The sequence below is a fragment of the Schistocerca nitens genome, chromosome 1 (genome assembly GCF_023898315.1).
Source record: "Schistocerca nitens isolate TAMUIC-IGC-003100 chromosome 1, iqSchNite1.1, whole genome shotgun sequence".
Classification (NCBI taxonomy): Eukaryota; Metazoa; Arthropoda; class Insecta; order Orthoptera; family Acrididae; genus Schistocerca; species Schistocerca nitens.
This window is the reverse complement of record NC_064614.1, coordinates 682452181-682474699: the sequence shown is the minus strand read 5'-3', so window position 1 is coordinate 682474699 and position 22519 is coordinate 682452181. Positions and strand designations below refer to the sequence as shown.

The 22519-nt window shown below is 38.5% G+C and overlaps 1 protein-coding gene across 4 annotated transcripts in view; it reads left to right on the top strand.

Annotated features, from left to right (window-relative positions):
- LOC126259293 (broad-complex core protein isoforms 1/2/3/4/5-like) overlaps positions 1-22519 on the top strand; it is a 344638-nt gene that overhangs the window by 220894 nt on the left and 101225 nt on the right. Inside the window, exon 7 of one of the 4 annotated variants that reach the window (XM_049956000.1) lies at positions 53-307. The exons of the other annotated variants lie outside the window; for them this stretch is intronic. Coding sequence (XP_049811957.1) covers positions 53-261 — 209 coding nt within the window. The 3' untranslated portion in view covers positions 262-307. Of the gene's footprint in view, positions 1-52; positions 308-22519 lie in introns of those variants that run through there. 4 annotated transcript variants of the gene reach the window in all.

Sequence of the window (22519 nt, the reverse complement as noted above, 5' to 3'; positions counted from 1 at the left end):
GAAGTGTGTTTATGGTTTTGTTTCCATCCCACAGCAAGGGTATATGTTTCAGGCAAGTTCACTGAAGATGCAGCTTGCCATGTCTGTGGTAAAGTGGTGCGCAAGACAAACTTAAGGAGGCACATAAAGGATGTGCACCTACCTAATCAACATATTCCTTGCAAACTCTGTGGTAAAATATTCAAAACATCAAACAGCTTGTGTACTCATATAAACCAATATCATCACAAACATGCACAACTGACAGACCCATATGTGTGATGATATCATTAGGAAATCATACATTGTCAGATACAGATGATTCCAAATAGTGTTAATTAGAATCCAGCTTAACTTTTTGTACAAAATAAATTTATGTGAATAAATGAATGTCTTGTTAAAGGTGAAGTAGTTTCAGTTTTTCATTTATGTGTTTCTTCGTTACAAGCTTTAATCATGCCAGAATTGGTCTTTTTATGATTTTGTTGGTTACATTCTTCACATATGTTCCTCAGAGTCGCATCCCAAATAATCAGAATCACGCTAGTCCTCCATTATCTTTTAAACTAGGTAAAATCGTGTGTAATCCAAGTAAAATCATAGGTCATTTCAGTTTCTCTCTAGAATTACTTAATTTCTTGCCAGTCAACTAAAGAAAGACAGTAAATGTGTCTGGAGGGGAATGTTTTGTGGTCTGTTTTTCATTGTTTGATATATATTGTTTCTTTCTCTTTGTAATAAAAGAGTGCAGAGAGTGAAATAATGGTTTAGAAACTATGCATGATTTTAAATTGCAGTTAACACATCATTGTGATTTTAAGTTTTGTTTCTTTGTTTCCTTCTTTCACTGCCAATTCATTTAGGTTCATTCATATTCCTAATTATCATGACACAATGTTAATATGAAAGAAGGGTTGTCAAGTTGCTAGTATGAAAATCTAGAAATAATATTTTTCTAAAAACCTTTATTTTTCAATATAGTTGTGTTTTAGTTCCATAAAAAGTTCTCATTCTTAGTGTCACTGATATTCTCATTTGACAAGAGTGTGTGCCCACAAGCCACATATTGATAATGGTAAAATGTGATGGGGCCCAGATATGGGGAGCAGTATTGAAAAAATATGGCAGAGGCCTTTATGCAGCAGTGGGCGTCAGAAGGCAGCGGCAGCTGCTGCTGCTGATGATGATGATGAAGATTATGATTATGAAAAAAGAAAGATATTTCTTAACTTGGATGGAGTAAAAGTTTCAGTTGGATACATATGAGGAGGGAAATAGGCCATAGACTATCGAATTTTACCCACCATTTCATGCTTGAAATGTGAGGTGGTCTATTTTACCTATGAAAATCACTGTGCATACAGCATAGGAGGGTAGTTTAAATTACTTCTGTTTGTGTCTTGACACTTCAAAATGCCACTGAAGATCAGAAATTTGTGGCCAAAGTGCTCCTTTCTCATGAAAGTTTGTTCATTCCTCTCAGTGCTCTTGGAGGAGGAGGAGGATATTGGTGTTTAACGTCCTGTCGACAACGAGGTCATTAGAGACGGAGCACAAGCTCGGATTAGGGAAGGATGGGGAAGGAAGTCGGCCGTACCCTTTCAAAGGAACCATCTCGGCATTTGCCTGAAGTGATCTAGGGAAATCACGGAAAACCTAAATCAGGATGGCCGGACGCGGGATTGAACCGTCGTCCTCCCGAATGCGAGTCCAGTGTCCTACCACTGCGCCACCTCGCTCGGTCTCAGTGCTCTTCAACCACATTCTGTCTGCAGATTCATTTATGGTAATGTAAAGTTCTTGATGGAATATAAATGTAAAGGGAGTAAGAGTAACTACTCACTATATGGTTAAGGCATTAGTTACTGATAAATTGTGGGTGGTCAACTTCACTCTGGGCCACAGTATGGTGGTGGCCATTAATTTGGGTGGACAGCTGGATGGTCATCATGTACACAAGAAATGCTGTGCAAAAATTACAGCAGCACCACTGTATATTACAACTGCTTTCACAGACTAAGTTGTTGGACATACGAGCAAAGAATTTTTTGGCTGCTTGTTCCATTTGTTTTTTGAACTAGTATTAGTAAAGAGTAAATCAGCCATCTATTTTTCTAGTGTTGTAACTGTGGGCATCATTATTCTTCTCAAGTCTCGTTGGGTTGTTATGAGCTATTTGTTGGCTTTTGTATGAGTAGTTTTTTGTAATTGATGTTATTCCTCAAGGAATTAATGAGTGGAAATAAATGTCTTAAGATGTTGACTTGTTTCTTTCGAAAAATAGCAGAAGTGGCTTAACTTTATAATTGCAGTAGCTCAGTAATATATTTATTCCATTTTAAGTTTTCATCGATATATACACCAGTAATTTGGAACTTTCTATCCAGTTTATTGTTTCTGTACACATGCTGCATTAATGGTTGATGATGTTCTATTTTTGTACATAATAAAATGTTATGTGAAGTTTTCAAAATTAAGGATGAGACAATTATTATTAGAAAAACTTTAACAACTTCTTCTATATGAAATAGGATAATTTGTTGCTCACACAATGAGTAGGTGTTGAGTATCAGACAGGCACATTGAAAGTACTTTCAATACACCTGTCCTCTGTCAGTGCCTCATCAGTTTGCTGAGTAATTTTATATTGATGTTATTTCATCCCTGATTTCCTATTGTTTGATTTTTACAAATTCCTCTGTCACTTTTTGTCTAACAGCAGTAATTATAACAGGTGGGATATCTTCAAAAATTACAAAAGTTGCTCGATGTATGGTAATTGAATCATTCCCTATATAAGGAATGAGAGTGAACCCAAAACTGAAGCTTGTGAATCTCACTTCATGATATTCTCCCAAAGCAATAAAATTTTCTCTCCTTCCAGTTCTGTTCAAATTTTTCTGCACAACTTTTCTGCTGAAATGTGACTGTTCTTGAGTACATTACATTCATGAACATTTTGAAAAAAATATCCATGTAAGGAAATCGGACAAAACTGTAATTTATTTTTATTTATTTATTTTATTTTTTACCCGTTTTATGAAGATGTTTAACAAGATCTGTTTGGTGAAACTTGTCAATTCAGTATAACCCTATTGATACACTTGTGAAAAATATCACCTAGAATAACATATGTAACTGAAATAGACTTCATGCTATAGATTAGGTGCACAACTCTATGCAGATAAAAGATTACATTACTGTATATCATCTCTGACTGATGCTAACCCACAGTGAACTGTAACTAGAACCCCTTACAGTGATGACAGGACATCAAAGAGGACCTAAATATGTTTTTAGCAATGCCCCCTCCATGTGGTTTGCCTGAGAATTCACAAAGCAGCAACTATGGTTGCTTGGCCATTCTGAAACATGTTGCCACCAAAACATATTCAAGACATGTTAAATATATGACATTTGAAGAGAACTCATTGGCAGGGTACCATTAGAACAAGTTGTTTGGCTGTTAAACCATCTTGATGTATAGACTGATTTTGCGTTTCTGTCTGAAGGTGTGACTGCAATTGGATGAGAATGGAGTAGTGTGGGCCAGAATTCATTTCCGTGTTTTACCGTTTAGAGAACAGTTTTAACTACGTTTGCCTCAATTTATGTTAGTTTTGTACAAATCTTCAATTTTGATTGCCCTATACATGCAACCAACCATAAGTTAATGGTTTGCATTGCTTTTGATACTTTGTAACCTCCCCCTCACTTATCGTCCTTAATGACAGTGAAAAATTAAACCGCGTGTACCTAATGGAAATTTGGGAAAAGCAATCGTCACCGAAGTTAATCTGTCGGTAAAGAGGGAGGAAAGGGTTACATCTAAATGAAAGGAAAAATGCAAATGAAACTGGTGGAAATTAATTTTGAAAAGGGGTGAAGTTAATAAAGAAAGTAAATGTGCGGCCGTTACGTTAACAGTTAACTAGCGGTAATTAGATATTTGAAATTTGGGGGAAATAATGGTAGCCAGTCCTATGGACAATTACTATAGTAACTGGAAAAGAAAGGTTATTACACATATAATTAGCACTAGAAGCGTGGCAACTGAAGGTTGACACGTGTAGTGTGAAAACTGAAAGTTTGTCAGAAGTAATAAATTTCGCTACACTCTGACTTAATTTAGCAAAAGAATTGATAAAACCGGAAAATTGAAAGTTAATTTAGTGACTGAAATTAATAGTAAGCTTTGTTTCTGAAGCACATCGAAATTCAGTAAAATACGGTTAGTCTTGGACTATCTCAACAATCATTTCAAAAGCTACTTGAATCTACGCAATTTAGAAATAAGAGATTTAACTTTGAACTTGAATTAAATGATTATGAACAATTAACAATAGTAAAATTTAGTATGTACCGAGCTCAGCTGCAGTCACAGGTAAGCTAAAATACAGTAGCAAAACTCGCACTCTTAATTTGTGCTTGTGTAATCTAAATATTGTAGCCAGCTATGAATACCTTAACTGAACTTTGAAATTAAAGCAGTGAAATCGAATGATGCTGGCGTTCATTCCGGAAAAGGAAGGGACCCTGCTTGGTAATGCAATTGGGACAATGAGCAACAAAGGTTCATGCTACGTTGCTGTAATTTAGTTATGAAAATGGAACAGTTTGAAAAGCCCCTGAGGTCTGCCATACAGTTCTAAAACTTTACGTGCTTTCAGTCTTCCTTGTTGGTTGATTGAAGGTTTGAAGTCGGTCATCGAGGAGGTGGCGACAGTCACTCATTGTCGGCCGTCGCTGTTGCAGAAGCTGGATGTTCTTCTCGACACGGTCACTGGCCGAAACGGGCTCTTGGTGTGCATCAGCTAATGTTTCCCGTCCGCCACACAGTGTCAGAAACTAACATAGCAAGTCGAGCACAATTACATGCTGCCAAACCCCGAACGCGCGGCAACTCGTGGGAGTTTCACACAACACACCTGCTCCACTGCACTACCCCAGCCAGACCCTCTCTGCCCGCGCTCCACGCGACAGAGTTAACACTACCAAAGATCCTAAACACTTTCGTTCTCCACACGACCTATCGATGTATTCGTTCGATAGTATAGTTTTCCCTAGACTAAACCCAGCGTATAAATACAAATAATATTCACAAAACAAAACAATTATACATCGACATAAATGCATATATATACAAATAGTAAAACAATTACAATATACAAAGACACAGAAATGTTATATCTTCAGGTAACAAAATAAGGAAAAAAATTTGCAGTGCAATAGATGGAAATAGGAGGACATGCATTTCCGGCATTACAACTTCAAAGTTTAGATTGTATGACTTATCTTGTGGCAGCCCAGATCATCACACTCTCTCAGAAAGCAGTCACCATTCTAGCAGCCTTTTACCTAATGACAGATTTAGGAGAGAACAATTCGAAAACTGTCACTCTACACATCCAATACGGTGTTCTGCTGCCCGTTGCAGACTGAGGCATTTGTGGTTTGTGGACAATAGTAATTGGTGCAGAGTCTGTGAGCCACCAGTCCAGCTCACACGATAGAACATTAGTTACCTTGATAGTCAGGTTCACATCTGTTACCATGCTGTTGCATCAAACTAACACTTGTAACAAAAATGTCCAGGTCATTATGATCGTCCAGACAGACTGTGCTTATTCCTTGCATTGGCCATTGTTATTGTGTGCAACCCTCTTCTGTCCACAAACATCATTGTCGCAGCAGTGATCTTCTTTCACAAATGGTAGGATACTTATTGTTATGTTGAGCACTTTATCATAGCAGCTGTAACTGTTTCTGGTGGGTAGGTAGTACACCCAAAGGAATAATTTAGACATATACCTTAATAGTGAAGGAGTTCAGAGTTGTGAAGCTGCATTCAACACAGGAGAACTGTTGATATATCACAAAATTACTATGAAAAGTATGTGATTATTTTCTTTGTGAAGAAAAATTGTATAACTATCTACACCCGTTTATAGCTAGCTGTATGTGTTTTCAGATCTGCAGATGGAAATAGAGGCTAACTTTTATTTTTAAAAATTACTCATTACAATTATTGATTTGTGTTCTCCTGTTTCAGTTTAAAATATTGACAGTATTTTACTTTACTCTTATTGACTTCAGGGTTGATCCGTAACTGAAATGTTGCTATCAGTGACTACATTTTTTCTTTAAATTGAAAAAGAAAGTTAAGACAGTTGTAAAACATTACGGATATCAAATGAAAAGCTTGTAATGTAAATTAATGTCCAAAATAATATGTTATCCTCATCAACATGGTAGCTTCAGGATGAGTTGCTGCCTACTACATCTATTTGTGATTTGAAGCATGATTTTTGTTTGCAGGTATGCAGAAGTGAAATGCTAAGTTAAGACAGAAATATAGAATTTTGATTGATGTATAGATTGTCTTGAGAAACCATTTTATTATTTTATTGTGTAACATTTTTATATTTCTTATTGTATGTTAATCAGTAAAGTGTTCGAACAGTAACAGTGTTGGGTTTTAGGTTACATGGCCATGTGCTGAGTAAGATAAAAAAGGTTATAAAATGTAGGCAAAAATTGTGTTCTTGGATAAACAACTTACAAGTACTTTAACTATCATTTTAAGAGTATGTTTAAGTGATTCTAGAATATTCCACCAAGTTCTAAGAAGAAATTTTAGACTTGCTATCGTCTACTAAGTTCTATGATCGAATACGTGCTTCAAATTTTTCATTGTGTAAATGGGAAATTTATTCTAAAAAAGCCAATGCAGTTTCTTGCTAAAAAAGAAAAAAAAAATGTTTAGCCGATACAGATTGCTGGCCTAATATTTACAGTTACCCCAAAAGAAGTCTTCTGTTCTTGAAGAGTGATAGAAAATTATAAACACATAACAGCCATTGAAACAAAGCTGGTTATTTACTGCAGTGGTAAAACAACCAATGTTCTGATTTCATTGTTGAAAAATTAAAGTTAATATTAAATTGTTGAAGTGCATAAGATGAGATCAACTGTTGTTTTAGACTTAGAAACTTGAACATTAAAACTAAAAGTGGAATACATCTACAGTAGACTGCATTAGTTTACTATTATTTTATTGATTAATACCTAGTTGTTGTTCTTGATTTGGAAAAAAAGAATTGATTAAACTCAATTTTGTCCATTGCTGTCAGTATTGCTTTCGCAACTGTATTACTTTCGTAAGAAAGAAAACCAACTGCCTCCAGTCTCAGATTGTGAGTTTGGTTTCATCTTCGGGTGCTTGTTCAATCTACTTCATCTTTTTGAATTTAGGTTATTACTGATCCTGTTGAAGAGTATATAGGTATATAACAAGGAGGCACATAATGACTACAATTTAAAAAAACTAATACAAAACCCATAAATTACTATATCCAGTGGCGGTAACATGATTTTCAAGCAGGATGTGTGGAGACATATTTATACAAGCTGCCTGAGGAGAAATGGTTAGTATTCATTATTCAGTAAAAGTGATGTGTTTCACAGTAATGAAGATAAACAAATGCTCATAGCTCTTCAGAATTGCACTTTAGAGCCCACATTTGCTGGACTTTTTTTCTTGTTTCGATCTATACTACACCCTCCAAAAATATGGAAAGCAAAACACTTGCAGTAAAAGAGATTCATGTCACAGTAAGTACTGAATATGAAGAAGAGCTCATAGCTCTTAAGTTATGCATTTTAGAGCCCATTTTTCCTGGACTTTTTGCTTCATATGACCATTGCCGTCATCTCCCTGAATATTGATCACGCCTTCTGGGGCACCTCGTTCACTTAAACACATTTTTCACCTTACAGTACATTTGTATACAAAATGCAAAAAGGTCACTGAATATCCAGATATAAAGACGTTAACATTTCCAGGTATACACAGGTGTTGTAGGTGATGATACAAAGACGTTACATTATTATTTACACATAGATGTCATTTGTAAAACAATTTTTTGTGCAGACATCAGATGTGATAATATATTATGAAATAGTTACAACCATTAAATACTTGTTTTTTTAGCAAAAAAAATAAACTTGGTGAAAAAGTGGTGGCTGTTAAACTGTGTTTTCATTTAATACATTTTCAGAAATGTTTCTCTGTGTGACAGTATTTCAATTTGTTCTAGCATATTGTGTTCTACCATTATTTTTTTTGGAGGAGTACAGTTAGGCTGTTGTGGATGTCATCTAGCTTGTGTTTGTTGAGGTACATACTGTGGGCTGCTGAGGATTTGTGGTTGAGCCTGAAAGCATCTGTGTACTCTTTGTAGTGTGTGTGGAAAGTGCTTTTTCTTTTATTTATGCACAGTGCAGGAATACCTGTTACACTGTAATTTATATAATTCACGGTGTTAATTATCAGGGTGTTTATGTTTACTGCATGTGGCCCAAGTTAATGTGGAGAAAGCTAGGTTTACAGTGGTATTTCTCAGTGAGTTGGCAATTTTTTGTGACATTGTGCCTAAGTAGGGAATGCCTGTGAACATTTTTTGTTGTCAAGTGTTTTTCCTGTTGTGCTTTTATAGGCCTCTATTCTGTTGGGCAGTTTGTCAGTTGTTAACTGTGTACTCATCTTTCACTGCTACTGACATTTCTTGTGTTAGTTTTACAGTTTTAAATGTGATGTGTGTGCCCCTGTTCAGAATGGATCTAAATGCAGCTTACTTATATATCTTTGGATGGTGTGATGAGTTGGATGTTGTGACATCAGTGTAGGTTGGTTTCATATAGATCACACACACACACACACGACCACGGTCTCTGGTTCCTGAGGCCAGACATGGAGTGAATTATAATGCAAGAAGTTCATCAAGTTCATTTTTGTAGCATCAAATAGGAGTAGAGTGTCATCGACATAGCTCCTGCAAAAAACTATTTTTTCAGTAAGTTCTCCCGTCTCCAGCCATCCTGATTTAGGTTTTCCGTGATTTCCCTAAATCGTTTCAGGCAAATGCCGGGATGGTTCCTTCGAAAGGGCACGGCCGACTTCCTTCCCAATCCTTCCCAAAACCGAGCTTGCGCTCCGTCTCTAATGACCTCGTTGTCGACGGGACGTTAAACACTAACCACCACCACCACCACCACCATCAGTAAGTTTGTCTTTCCCTTTAAAAATTTTATTTTCTGAGTGGTTGATGAATGTGTCAGTCAGGAGGCTCACCATGTTGTCAAACATTTGATGAGACTACTTCTTGTTGACAGATCTTATCATTAAATGAGAAATAGTTATGAAACAGTAATAGTTCAAGTAAATGGACTGACTCTGAAATCTCCGGCAAGATCAATTTCCTGTGTTTGATAAGAATTTTGTCACAATTTCTGTTTTCTATTTGACAGGTACATTTGTGAACAGATTAATAATGTCAAATGAGGCAAATCTATCTTCTATTTGGGGATTTTTTTATCTCTGATGAAAGTTGTTAACTATTGTGTATTTTTTACTGAATATGAAAATTGTATGAAAAGGATAGGTTGCTACTCATGAAATAACAGAAATGTTGAGTTGCAGACAGGCACAACAGAAAGATTACTAAAACATGTTATCTTTCGACAAAAAGGCCTTCTTCTGAAATAAACAACATACACACATTCGCGCAAACACAGCTCGCGCACACATGACCACTGTCTCTGGCTGCCGAGATCAGACCATTGTCATTATTCCATCCTTGATTTTCCATTTCTCGATTTTATTGGATATGTGAATTTGAAAATGTAAGGTTCCCTGAGGATATTATTTAATAGTTGAGAATGTTTGCATGCTGATGTATTTTTTTGGAATTGACAAAATGTGTGCAGTCAGGTTTGTAGATTTTTTGGTGTTTATATGTGTTTGGGGGCATTGGTGTTCATCAGTGTGCAACATTTTATGTGTTTGCCATATGGCAGGATCACATTGCTTAAGCATTTTAGGGAACATGGTTCAGTTCAGTAATTATGTTTTCATCACACCATTCAAACACACACACAAGCATGCTGCATTTAGAACCATTATGAACATGAGCACCACACATTACCTTTCAAACTGAAACCACTAACACAAGAAATATCAATGGCAGTGAAAGATGAGTACACAGTAAATAAAAAAAAAATTAAAAAATGCCAACTTATTTTAGAAATACCAATATAAAAATGCCTTTTCCCATAAACAACAAACTTGGGATGTCATTTACCTCACACAGAAGACATAAACACCCCAATAATAAAACACAGTGGAATATATACAAGGTGGTCAGAAATAGTCTGCTTTGAAGGGTATCGCAGGGTAAGTTGTGATGTTAAGAAAAAAAAAAATTCAATATGTTGCACCATTTCCAAGTTAATTGGAATTGAAGTTAGGCAGTCAGATCATTGTGTGCACACAATCACCAAGTATGTTCTTCATTCAGTTTCCTAAACCTGAACAAGAAAGAGCTACAAAAATTGGCATGGGACAGTGGTAGGGATCGAACCTGAGTGAAAGGCTGAGCAGTCTCATGCACTATCACGCACGCAACTGACACTAATTGTATTGGGCTGGCTTCTTAAATTTGCATGCACAATGGCTTGATTGGCTAACTTCAGTGCTAATTGACTCAGAAATGTTGCAAAGTATAGAATTTTTCTTTTTTTTCCTTAATGATTACTTCTCTGCACAACCTACCCTGCAAGGCCCTAACAAGCTTTTCAGACAGTTTTTGACCAGCTTGTATTACAGTGTAATAGACCCTGTGTCATATGGAGACAAAATAGGAAGAACTTTTCATATATGATACAAAAACCACAATGATGGTTGTCTAAACCACTTTGATAAATTCTCAACAACTAACAATATTCACCTGAATAGGTTCACTCTAAATGACATCCACAACAGGCGAACTGTACTCCACAGGGAAATTAGGTGTAAAAAACTTGATCTGCTAGAACAATTAGAAATACTGTCACATAGAAAAATTCTAAAAATGTGTTAAATGAATAACAGTGTTTAACAGCCACAGCATTTTCAGGAATTTCAAAAGTTTATTTTTTTCCTAAGGAAATAAATATTTAATAGTTGTAACAATTTCACAACATAAGCACATTTAATATCCACACAAATAATTGTCTTGCAAAGGATACCTGTGCATAAATAATAATGTAACATCTTTGTATCATATTAGAAATAAAAACAAATGCTTATATGACAAATTGTAACATCTTTACATTTGGATATTCATTGACTTGTTTGCATTTTGTTTACTAGTATGCAGTGAGATGAATATATATATATATATATATATATATATATATATATATATATATATATATATATATATAAAGATGATGTGACTTACCAAACGAAAGTGCTGGCAGGTCGATAGACACACAAACTAACACAAACATACACACTAAATTCAAGCTTTCGCAACCAACGGTTGCTTCGTCAGGAAAGAGGGAAGGAGAGGGAAAGATGAAAGGATGTGGGTTTTAAGGGAGAGGGTAAGGAGTCATTCCAATCCTGGGAGCGGAAAGACTTACCTTAGGGGGAAAAAAGGACAGGTATACACTCGTGCACACACACACACACACACACACACACACACTCACACATCCATCCGCACATACACAGACACAGGCAGACATTTGTAAAGGCAGAGAGTTTGGGCAGAGATGTCAGTCAAGGCGGAAGTACAGAGGCAAAGATGTTGTTGAAACACAGGTGAGGTATGAGCGGTGGCAAATTGAAATTAGCGGAGATTGAGGCCTGGCGGATAACGAGAAGAGAGGATATACTGAAGGGCAAGTTCCCATCTCCAGAGTTCTGACAGGTTGGTGTTAGTGGGAAGTATCCAGATAACCCGGACGGTGTAACACTGTGCCAAGATGTGCTGGCTGTGCACCAAGGCATGTTTAGCCGCAGGGTGATACTCATTACCAACAAACACTGTCTGCCTGTGTCCATTCATGCGAATGGACAGTTTGTTGCTGGTCATTCCCACATAGAAAGCTTCACAGTGTAGGCAGGTCAGTTGGTAAATCACGTGGGTGCTTTCACACGTGGCTCTGCCTTTGATCGTGTACACCTTCCGGGTTACAGGACTGGAGTAGGTGGTGGTGGGAGGGTGCATGGGACAGGTTTTACACCTGGGGCGGTTACAAGGGTAGGAGCCAGAGGGTAGGGAAGGTGGTTTGGGGTTTCATAGGGATGAACTAAGAGGTTACGAAGGTTAGGTGGACGGCGAAAAGACACTCTTGGTGGAGTGGGGAGTATTTCATGAAGGATGGATCTCATTTGAAATGAAAGTTGACATATTCAAAGGCTTGTGTGGATGGATATGTGTGTGTGTGCGAGTGTATACCCGTCCTCTTTTCCCCCGAAGTTAAGTCTTTCCGCTCCCGGGATTGGAATGACTCCTTACCCTCTCCCTTAAAACCCACATCCTTTCGTCTTTCCCTCTCCTTCCCTCTCTCCTGATGAAGCAACCGTTGGTTGCTAAAGCTTGGATTTTGTGTGTATGTTTCTGTTTGTTTGTGTGTCTATCGACGTGCCAGCGCTTTCGTTTGGTAAGTCACATCATCTTCGTTTTTAGATATATTTTTCCCACGTGGAATGTTTCCCTATATATATAAAGATGATGTGACTTACCAAATGAAAGTGCTGGCAGGTCGACAGGTTGGTAAGTCACATCATCTTTGTTTTTAGATATATTTTTCCTACGTGGAATGTTTCCCTCATATATATATTCCTGGAAATGGAAAAAAGAACACATTGACACCGGTGTGTCAGACCCACCATAGTTGCTCCGGACACTGCGAGAGGGCTGTACAAGCAATGATCACACGCACGGCACAGCGGACACACCAGGAACCGCGGTGTTGGCCGTCGAATGGCGCTAGCTGCGCAGCATTTGTGCACCGCCGCCGTCAGTGTCAGCCAGTTTGCCGTGGCATACGGAGCTCCATCGCAGTCTTTAACACTGGTAGCATGCCGCGACAGCGTGGACGTGAACCGTATGTGCAGTTGACGGACTTTGAGCGAGGGCGTATAGTGGGCATGCGGGAGGCCGGGTGGACGTACCGGCGAATTGCTCAACACGTGGGGCGTGAGGTCTCCACAGTACGTCGATGTTGTCGCCAGTGGTCGGCGGAAGGTGCACGTGCCCGTCGACCTGGGACCGGACCGCAGCGACGCACGGATGCACGCCAAGACCGTAGGATCCTACGCAGTGCCGTAGGGGACCGCACCGCCACTTCCCAGCAAATTAGGGACACTGTTGCTCCTGGGGTATCGGCGAGGACCATTCGCAACCGTCTCCATGAAGCTGGGCTACGGTCCTGCACACCGGTAGGCCGTCTTCCGCTCACGCCCCAACATCATGCAGCCCGCCTCCAGTGGTGTCGCGACAGGCGTGAATGGAGGGACGAATGGAGACGTGTCGGCTTCAGCAATGAGAGTCGCTTCTGCCTTGGTGCCAATGATGGTCGTATGCGTGTTTGGCGCCGTGCAGGTGAGCGCCACAATCAGGACTGCATACGACCGAGGCACACAGGGCCAACACCCGGCATCATGGTGTGGGGAGCAATCTCCTACACTGGCCGTACACCACTGGTGATCGTCGAGGGGACACTGAATAGTGCACGGTACATCCAAACCGTCATCGAACCCATCGTTCTACCATTCCTAGACCGGCAAGGGAACTTGCTGTTCCAACAGGACAATGCACGTCCGCATGTATCCCGTGCCACCCAACGTGCTCTAGAAGGTGTAAGTCAACTACCCTGGCCAGCGAGATCTCCGGATCTGTCCCCCATTGAGCATGTTTGGGACTGGATGAAGCGTCGTCTCACGCGGTCTGCACGTCCAGCACGAACGCTGGTCCAACTGAGGCGCCAGGTGGAAATGGCATGGCAAGCCATTCCACAGGACTACATCCAGCATCTCTACGATCATCTCCATGGGAGAACAGCAGCCTGCATTGCTGCAAAAGGTGGATATACACTGTACTAGTGCCGACATTGTGCATGCTCTGTTGCCTGTGTCTATGTGCCTGTGGTTCTGTCAGTGTGATCATGTGATGTATCTGACCCCAGGAATGTGTCAATAAAGTTTCCCCTTCCTGGGACAATGAATTCACGGTGTTCTTATTTTAATTTCCAGGAGTGTATATATATTCTTAAAAACTGCCACTGGGAACAGAAAGTTATTTTTACATCTTGTCTTAGTTTTGTAAAAATTGTAGTTATAGTATGCCTCCTTATAATATTCCTGTTAATCCCAACAGGAAAAGTATTAACGTAAAATATATATATCAGACAGTGGAAACTCCAGATAAGAATATCAACAATGTAGGAGAAGGCAGAATGCTACTAACCACAAGAAGCTATATCAAGTTGCAGACAGGCACAATTAAAAGACAGTCACATAAAACTTTCGGCCACAGCTTTCGTCAGTAAAACACACACACACACACACACAAGCAAGCAAGCAAGCACACCTCATGCACACATGACTACCAACTCCAGCATCTCAGGCCAGAATACTAGAAAAATATTTACACTGATCAAGTACCTAAACACAAGCACACAGGGCTTAAAATGCATTTTGTACTAAAAGAAATAATTCTAAGTACTGCATGCAGAGAAAACTACTCAGAAGTGATATGTGACATAATGCATTTTCTCTCTTAATGCTACATTCTACTCAATTTCCATGATATTTGTTGATTCCAAAGGAAGGACACACACACACACACACACACACACTTTCCTAAATCTACTAGTACTCTGAATCAAAAGTAACTTGAGAACTATAATCTATGAGCTTGCGTTGGAATTCCTTGTCAGTTAATTCTTTATTCCTACTGCAATCCAAAAGCAACAAAAGTGCTTATGTTGTTAAAGAACAATTTTTCATGGTGTAGTATTAGTGCTCATCTGGTTTCTTACCTTGAAATGTTTAATGCAGTGTATGAGCTGCTTACTTCAGACTGCCACTCAGTTGACTGATTTAAATTTGATTTTAATAGGGGGAGGAGGAGGGCAAATTGAGAATGGGAGAAGACTGGCATGATAGAAGAAGTGTGTAGTGCTGCAGTGGGAGCAGAGAAGGGAATAGGTACTAGATAGGTGGAAGACACAGACTAGCAAAGATTGAGATCTGGTTGGGCTATGTAATCAAAGGATATGTTGTAGAGATGGCCACAGTTTGATGATAACTGACTGACTGACAGTTTGTTAGTTGGTCATGTCCATGTAGAAAATGGCTCAGTGGCTGGAGCTTACTTGGTAAGTCACATGGCATATTTCACACATGGTCATGCCTTTGATGGGATATGAGACACATGGTCACAGCTCTGGAGTAGGTAGTGGTGGGATTTATGGGGAAGGTCTTGCATCTAGGTCTATTGCAAGGATATGAGCCACAAGACAAGGGGTTCGGAGCAGGGGAGAAGTAGGTATGGTCAAGGATATTGTGTAGGTTGGATGGGCAGCGGACTACAACTGTGGGAGGGGTGGGGAGGACATTTCTCATTGCAGGGCACAATGAGAGGTAGTTGAAACTATGGTATAGAATGTGACTCAGTTGCTCCAGACTTAGATGGTTCTGAGTCATGAGAGTAGTGCTCCTTTGTGGCCAGACAGTGGGTATATGGAGAATTATAGGTGAATGATGAGACAAGACATGGGAGATCTCTTTCTGGACAGGTGTGGGACAGTAATTTCAGACTGCAAAGGCCCAAGTGAGAAACTTGTCATATTCGAAGAGGGGCTGCTTGTCACTACAGGTGACTACAGGTGGCCATATGTATGATACAACTTTGTGCAAAATGGGTGGCAGCTGTCAAAATGGAAGTATTGTTGGTGGTTGGTAGTTTTGGTGTGAAGGCCTAATGTAACCATCCTTGAGGTAAAGGTCGACATTGAGGAAGGTGGCTTGTTGGATTGAGGACCATCCAGTGAAGCAAGTGGTAGAGAATCTGGAGGAATGTGAAGAGAGTGTCTTCAGCCTCAGTCCAGATCACAAATATGACATTACTAAATCTGAACCAGGGGAGGGTTTGTGATTCTGAGTGATTAGGAGGGATTTCTGCAGATGGCCAATGAGTAGGTTGGCATAAGGTGGTGCCATGTAGATGCCTATCACTGTAACACATATTTGTTTATAGGTGATGCTTTCAAAGAAATAGTAATTGTGGGTGATGGTATAGCTGCTCACAGTGACCAGGAAGGTTGTGGTTTAGGTTAAAGGTATGGAGTCAGTTGGGTGTTGGGAAAGGTAGTGTTCAGTAGCGGTGACACCATGGTCTTCAGGGATGTTAGTGTAGAGGGAGGTACCATCAACATTGATGAGCTGTGTGATGAGTGGTAAAGGAACAGGAATGGTGAAGAGTCAGTGGAGGAAATGGTTGGTGGCTTTTATAATAGGATGGCAGGTTACATGAAATGGCCTGAAGGTAGGTGTTCATTAATGAGAGCAGAGATTCTCTCTTTGGGGACGCATTAACCAACCACAATTGGGGATTCTGGGTGTTCATTTTAATAGCTTTAAAAAGCACATAGAGGTAGGGGTGCCAGGAGAGGTGGGAGCGAAGAGGGCGAGAGAGAGAGAGAGAGAGAGAGAGACAGACAGACAGACAGAGACAGAGACTTAGGAGAGAGGTTTCGGGATGGACCTAAGGATTTGAGGAGGAACTCTGCCAGCTGTCAGATGTGTTCAATTAGAAACCCTGTCACAGTGACCTCTTTCCATAAATCGAGCGCGGCATCCATTACCTCCCCAAATCCTTAGGTAGCATAATGCCAAAGAATAGTTATTCATCATGAAGTGTGATGGGAAGTGAAAATATGGATTTGCCTTTATTAACAACATTTTTGTGAATTGTTAAAGAGTTTTTAATGATATAATAATCTGTCATCTTATCATTTCATGGATGGATTTGCCTTTATTAACAACATTTTTGTGAATTGTTAAAGAGTTTTTAATGATGTAATAATCTGTCATCTTATCATTTCATTATTTTATGGAAGTTTCATTTGATATGATGCATAGTTGCACATTCTGTACAGTCTCTGACACAACTCTTCTAACACATGGACACAACATAGTAATACAATGGTTTTCTTTGTTCTGTTATAACATTTTCTGTTTGGAAGCAGATGAAATTAAATGAAATGATCATATGGCATTGTTGGCTAGGAGGCAAGCAGATAATTCCCATTATTAAGGATGTTTTTGAAGTTTTATGACTTTTTTTAGATTTGATGTTTGTGTCACACTGTTAATATCATGTTCAAAATGTCTTAAAAAACATGAAAAACACACTTGATAATTGGACTTATTTCCAAAGTGCCAAAAGTGAATATTGGAAAATAATACCTGGCAGCAGCAACTGTTGTTTTACAACAAACAAAACCTCCACACACGGTTTCACAGCCATTTCTAAGGGCTAAAATGGAGTTATACAATTTACTTCTGCGTTTTAGTAGTTAGTATCTCCCTCTGTGTTGCTTACTTAGTGTGGTTATTATACTAAAGTGCAGAATTGTTTCAATACAATAAGCACAATTAAAAATTGTGCTGCATTTTTTAAAAATTTATTGCTGTGTAAATTGTTGTAACATATCTCATAATTCAGGAACACTGTGAGAATGACTTAAATTTCTGAATTTCATTATTTCATGATGTATAACCTTATTTTTTTTCACCACATTTTGTCTAATGGCTTTGGAGTTGAAGACTGCAATGAATCCATTACGTTCCAGAATCAGGAAGACTGGACTGCGCACTGTGCCACCGTAGTTTTTGTAATAAATTCAACTTGACAGTCCATGTGAAGAATGCACATGGAGCAGATCGTGGACCATTTCTTTGCACAGTATGTGGTCGCCGTGTCAAGAATAGAAATACACTTCGTGTCCATATGCACATATATCATCGATATAATACTGTTTCCAATTAAAGAGCACAATGTAAATTTTGTAAAGATAAATACACATGGGAAATTCACAGTACCTGACATTGCTAATGTGTCTTATCAACTTTCTAGTCAAGTAGGATTGGTTTTCATAAACCTGTTTTTAATAATTTAGTAAGACAGATGACACCATAACCTGTCGATATTTAAGTCACTCAGGATGATAGCTAAAATACAGATCGTGAAGAGGTATCCTTACACGGAGTTCTGTCAGATCAACTCATTAATATATACTTCTGGATTTTTATTTAACATGTATGTGGATTTTGCAAAAGGTACATTTGCTTTAGATTTTTGGCATCATATAGTGAATTATATATTTGATATGAGTTATTGTATTCACGTATCTGCTTAGTGCTGTAGATGCAAAGTATGATGTGTCACAGATAGGTAAAAATGTTAATTGAACATGTGCAACTTGAACATTTTATGAAACAATTTCAAAGGACTTTTTTGCATTGTCATTAATATTAATTTTATTGGAAGTTACCTACTGTTAGTGGCAAAGATTTCTAAGGGCACAGTTACTGTTGTGATAGCAATTTCTCACAAATTGACTCATAAATTTTAAAATGGTAGTTGTTAATGCAATAAACTTCTCAGTGTTACCTTAACTTTTCATCTCTATTTATTTTCACTTTGTATTTAGCAAAGTTTATTTTATTATTTAACTTTGTTGTCATATGCCCTTCCCTACACCAGTCATCATTTTAACCTAAGAGAGGGAAGCTATGTGTGCCATCTTTTTTTCCTTTGAATTGTGCAAACTTATTTTAACTGTTTGTATTTCATATTTACTGAGGTGGAATTTGAGGTCCAGCCCAACATTTACCTAATTGGGCATGGAAAACAGGTCAAGCACACTAAGGCTGGCTGGTGTGAGAGCCCCAGTTGTTAATACACCACATGGATTCAGTCCGGGTCTGGCTCACCTGGCAAGCTATTGAGCTATACATTATGCTGTACATGGTGCAGCACTTAAATCCATACAAACGAAACATTTTTTTAGAAACAAATTTATTAAAACAAAATACAAATGAAACTGAAAATCTGTTCACATATAAGTAGTAGTATCTTTCAAGAGTAACATTACTCACTGTAACTCCCTTCAGCCGCAATGACTACCTCCAATCTTGGCCTGAAACGATTGCATGGACTCCTTAAAATAGTGCTGTTCATACTCGTGAATGCTGCTTTGATAGCAGTGTGTAGATATGTGACATTAGGGTGCCTCATCTTATTGGTAACTCTTTCGACTATGCACCAAACATAGTAATCAACGGTGTTCAAATTTGGGGTATTCGGGGGCCTGAATTCCTTTGACCAGAACATGTCAGTGTTATCCGAGAGCCAGTTTCAGTCTAAATGGCTCATATGAGGTCCTCCTCTGCCATCCGACACATTGTTTGCTCACTGACGTTTGATACTGAAGCCAATTTCCTCACCAATTGCTCCAGGTCCTCCGAAATCAGTGCCTGAGACATTTCGATGACTGCCACTGTTTGTGACACGTGTTTCCTTGAATGAGTTTTCCTCACTGGGTTAGCAGAACCTCCCCCAGACTTCTCCGAACCATTATGCTTGACCACAAGATCATTGATCTCGGGTACCTGAAGAATCGAACTATTTCAGTGGGTGAACGCCGCACATGAAGACTTTCAATAATTGCGGTTCTTCGGTTGTACTTCACACTTGTCCATAACATCTCACAGGTTCTGACGGTGTACTACACACCTATGGCTTTCAAGAATGCCAATCACAACCTCTGGTGGAACTACAACATGGTGGGAAATTCAAGTTGAAGTTTGGCCAGATTTAAGTGCCGCACCCTGTATGAGCAAGTCTTTCTATTAGTTTTCACTATTTCATAATGTCCAATTTTGTAATACTTAATTTCTCTGTCTTGCCTGCAGTAACTAGTGTCAACATATGTTAAAGATAACAAACATACAACCAAAAAATTGTGGTCTTTGTGAGAAATGGGGGTATTATGTATATAATTGGAACCACCTGTGGGAATGGTCATAAGAAGAAAACATAAAAAATAAAATGTGCAATAACAAACTTATTGATTAGCATTTCTTAATTTTAACTATTTTTATGTTGTGACATTTTCAGTATCAAAATCAGGTTTCTTTTTGAGATACTTCAAAAGCCTCAATATTATGATTATTGCAGGTACTATATTGGTTAGACCATATGATAAATTCTAGTGCTCTGACTGGCTACACAACGTATTAGTTTGTGTGGTTTGCCACTGGGAATAGATTGAGACAGTTGATTTTAGTAGAACTCTTCACAATTTACATTAGGGCTGATCGTCATTTGCCAAGGTTTGTAACTCGACTGCATACAACATTGGTTGAGAATCAGTGTAATTGAAGCGAATCATTAACAGGTATGAAGTGATCTAAAAAGTCGGTGTGCTTGTTAGAGGCTTTGGTTCTTCAAGCAGCCCCCCCCCCTCCCACCACCAACACCATCACAGTCACAGAGTGTGTGCATGAGAGAGAGAACAAGTGTTGTGAATGAGATTGTTAAATGTTACTAAAAAGGAACAGATTATATGTGGCAAGTTTGAACTTTGTACTGGACTGGGATTTGAACATAGGTACCTGTTGGCAGTCCACACCACTAATCAACACCATTCAGGCTTCTCTCATGGATAAGCTCAAAGCTCCATCATGTCACAGTTTTACCTTTGATCTCTGCAGAGGCTTTCCCATGGTGCCATAAGACAAACACCTCTGAGAGAACTGATATAGCAATGAGTTTTGATGTATCTGTATCCTCCCTGTTATATCCTTTCTCTCACCAGCTAATAGTCACGCAACACTGTGGGAGAGCCACAGCAGAGATTGAAAGGAAATGGCAACAGCCTGTAAGAAGTTAAAGCTTTGAATCAACCAATGAGGCATGCTCAGCATAATTGGCTACTCACTGCCCACAAAAGGCAGGGATCCAAGTTTGAATCCCATTGTGGCACACAGTTTTGACCCGTCACATATAACCAATGCAGTATTATAGAGAGACTTAATTCTCATGGCTTTGACTTCAGTGCGTTGGAGTCTGCCTGTGTCCTCAAACATAATAAATTATTTCACAATTAATTATCAGATTGTTATGTTAATCAGTGTAAGTGAGGCAGGTTGTATTTGTTTCCAATAAATTGCTTTTACTGAACTAATTTTACCACAAGAAGTCAGTGAATAATGGAGTATAGTTTGATAACAAGCCTATATAAACAGTGATACAATTATTTCACTGTTACCTATGGAAGTGTCACTTTCAAAATCAGAAAATTTATTTCATCCTTTATTTTCCTTTCCAGATATGGGTTCCAGTATTCAACCAGAGAAATTTCCTTGCACAAAATGTGAAAAAATATTTAATAAGAAATCATCTCTGGCATCACATGTGGCAAATATCCATGGCAAGGCTTGTGGCCCATTTCATTGCCAGTTTTGTGGAGGTGTTTTTAAAAATAAGAACAGTTTGAATGCCCACATGTATGACAAGCACAGATCTGCTAGACAGCCCCGTCCTTCTCTGAAGGAATGTGTTCAGCAGAATAATGGACTGTTAAGTTCCCCGTATACAGACAACACATCAGGTCATTTTTAGTCCAGTCTGAGATGGTGCTGTAAGTTCTGTGTACTTTTTTTGACTCATCTGTGTATGTTACACTTGTGTAACAAAGATGAACTACACATTTATCTGGAATCTTCAAGTAGTAGAAGGATTGTAAGAACATGACAAATGTCTCAGGTCTGTGGGAGATATTAGATTTTTCTGATAGTAATAATAGCAATGACATGGCTAGGCAGTATTACTGAAAATTTTAAACATTTAAAAAAATAAAAATTTAGACATTTCTACATTATTTTTAGTATGTCATATTTGCAGAGTGTATAGGTGTACAGCAGTACAAGATTTGATTTTATATATTTTTACATACATACGCACACGCACACACACACACACACACACACACACACCAGATAAAGTACTACATGCTTTGCTGTACGGAAGTTAAGTATGCTCTTGCTGTACTCATTAAGAAGGAGAGTTCTCCTATTTGTATAGCTTCATATTGAATGATTGAAACTTTATATATATATATATATTTTGCAGAAGCAGAGTTCTCCATAATGACAATGCAACTCTTTATAGATATTTTTATAGCAGTTCCTGAATTTAAAAGTGGTAGGGCCAGTTTTACTCCACTGATTTATTTTTCTTTTCCCCCTCTCTCCATAATACAAATTGTGTAGTAAAATTACGTTGAAAGCCCCACTTAGAACCTGAACTAGTAAAATTTTCTATTAAGTAATAAGCTTATCTCAGATTTCTGTAAAAGGTATGTTCAGTAAGGCTACAGTAACTAATGCCATAAAAATTTAGTAATAAACAAATTCATTACAGTCAGTGCTTTAAAGTCGGATTTAACACTTTCACCTTATTATTCTAAAGATTAAACTGTCACCATCTGATGTAATGTTTTTGTAGATGTTAGAAATCTTCTGGACAAGAAACATAACCACTGTAAAACATATCATACTGGGAATTATCACGCAGAGTTTTCTTTGCCTATTAATTTTATTTTCATTCAGTGGATGTGACCTCACATCAGTTTC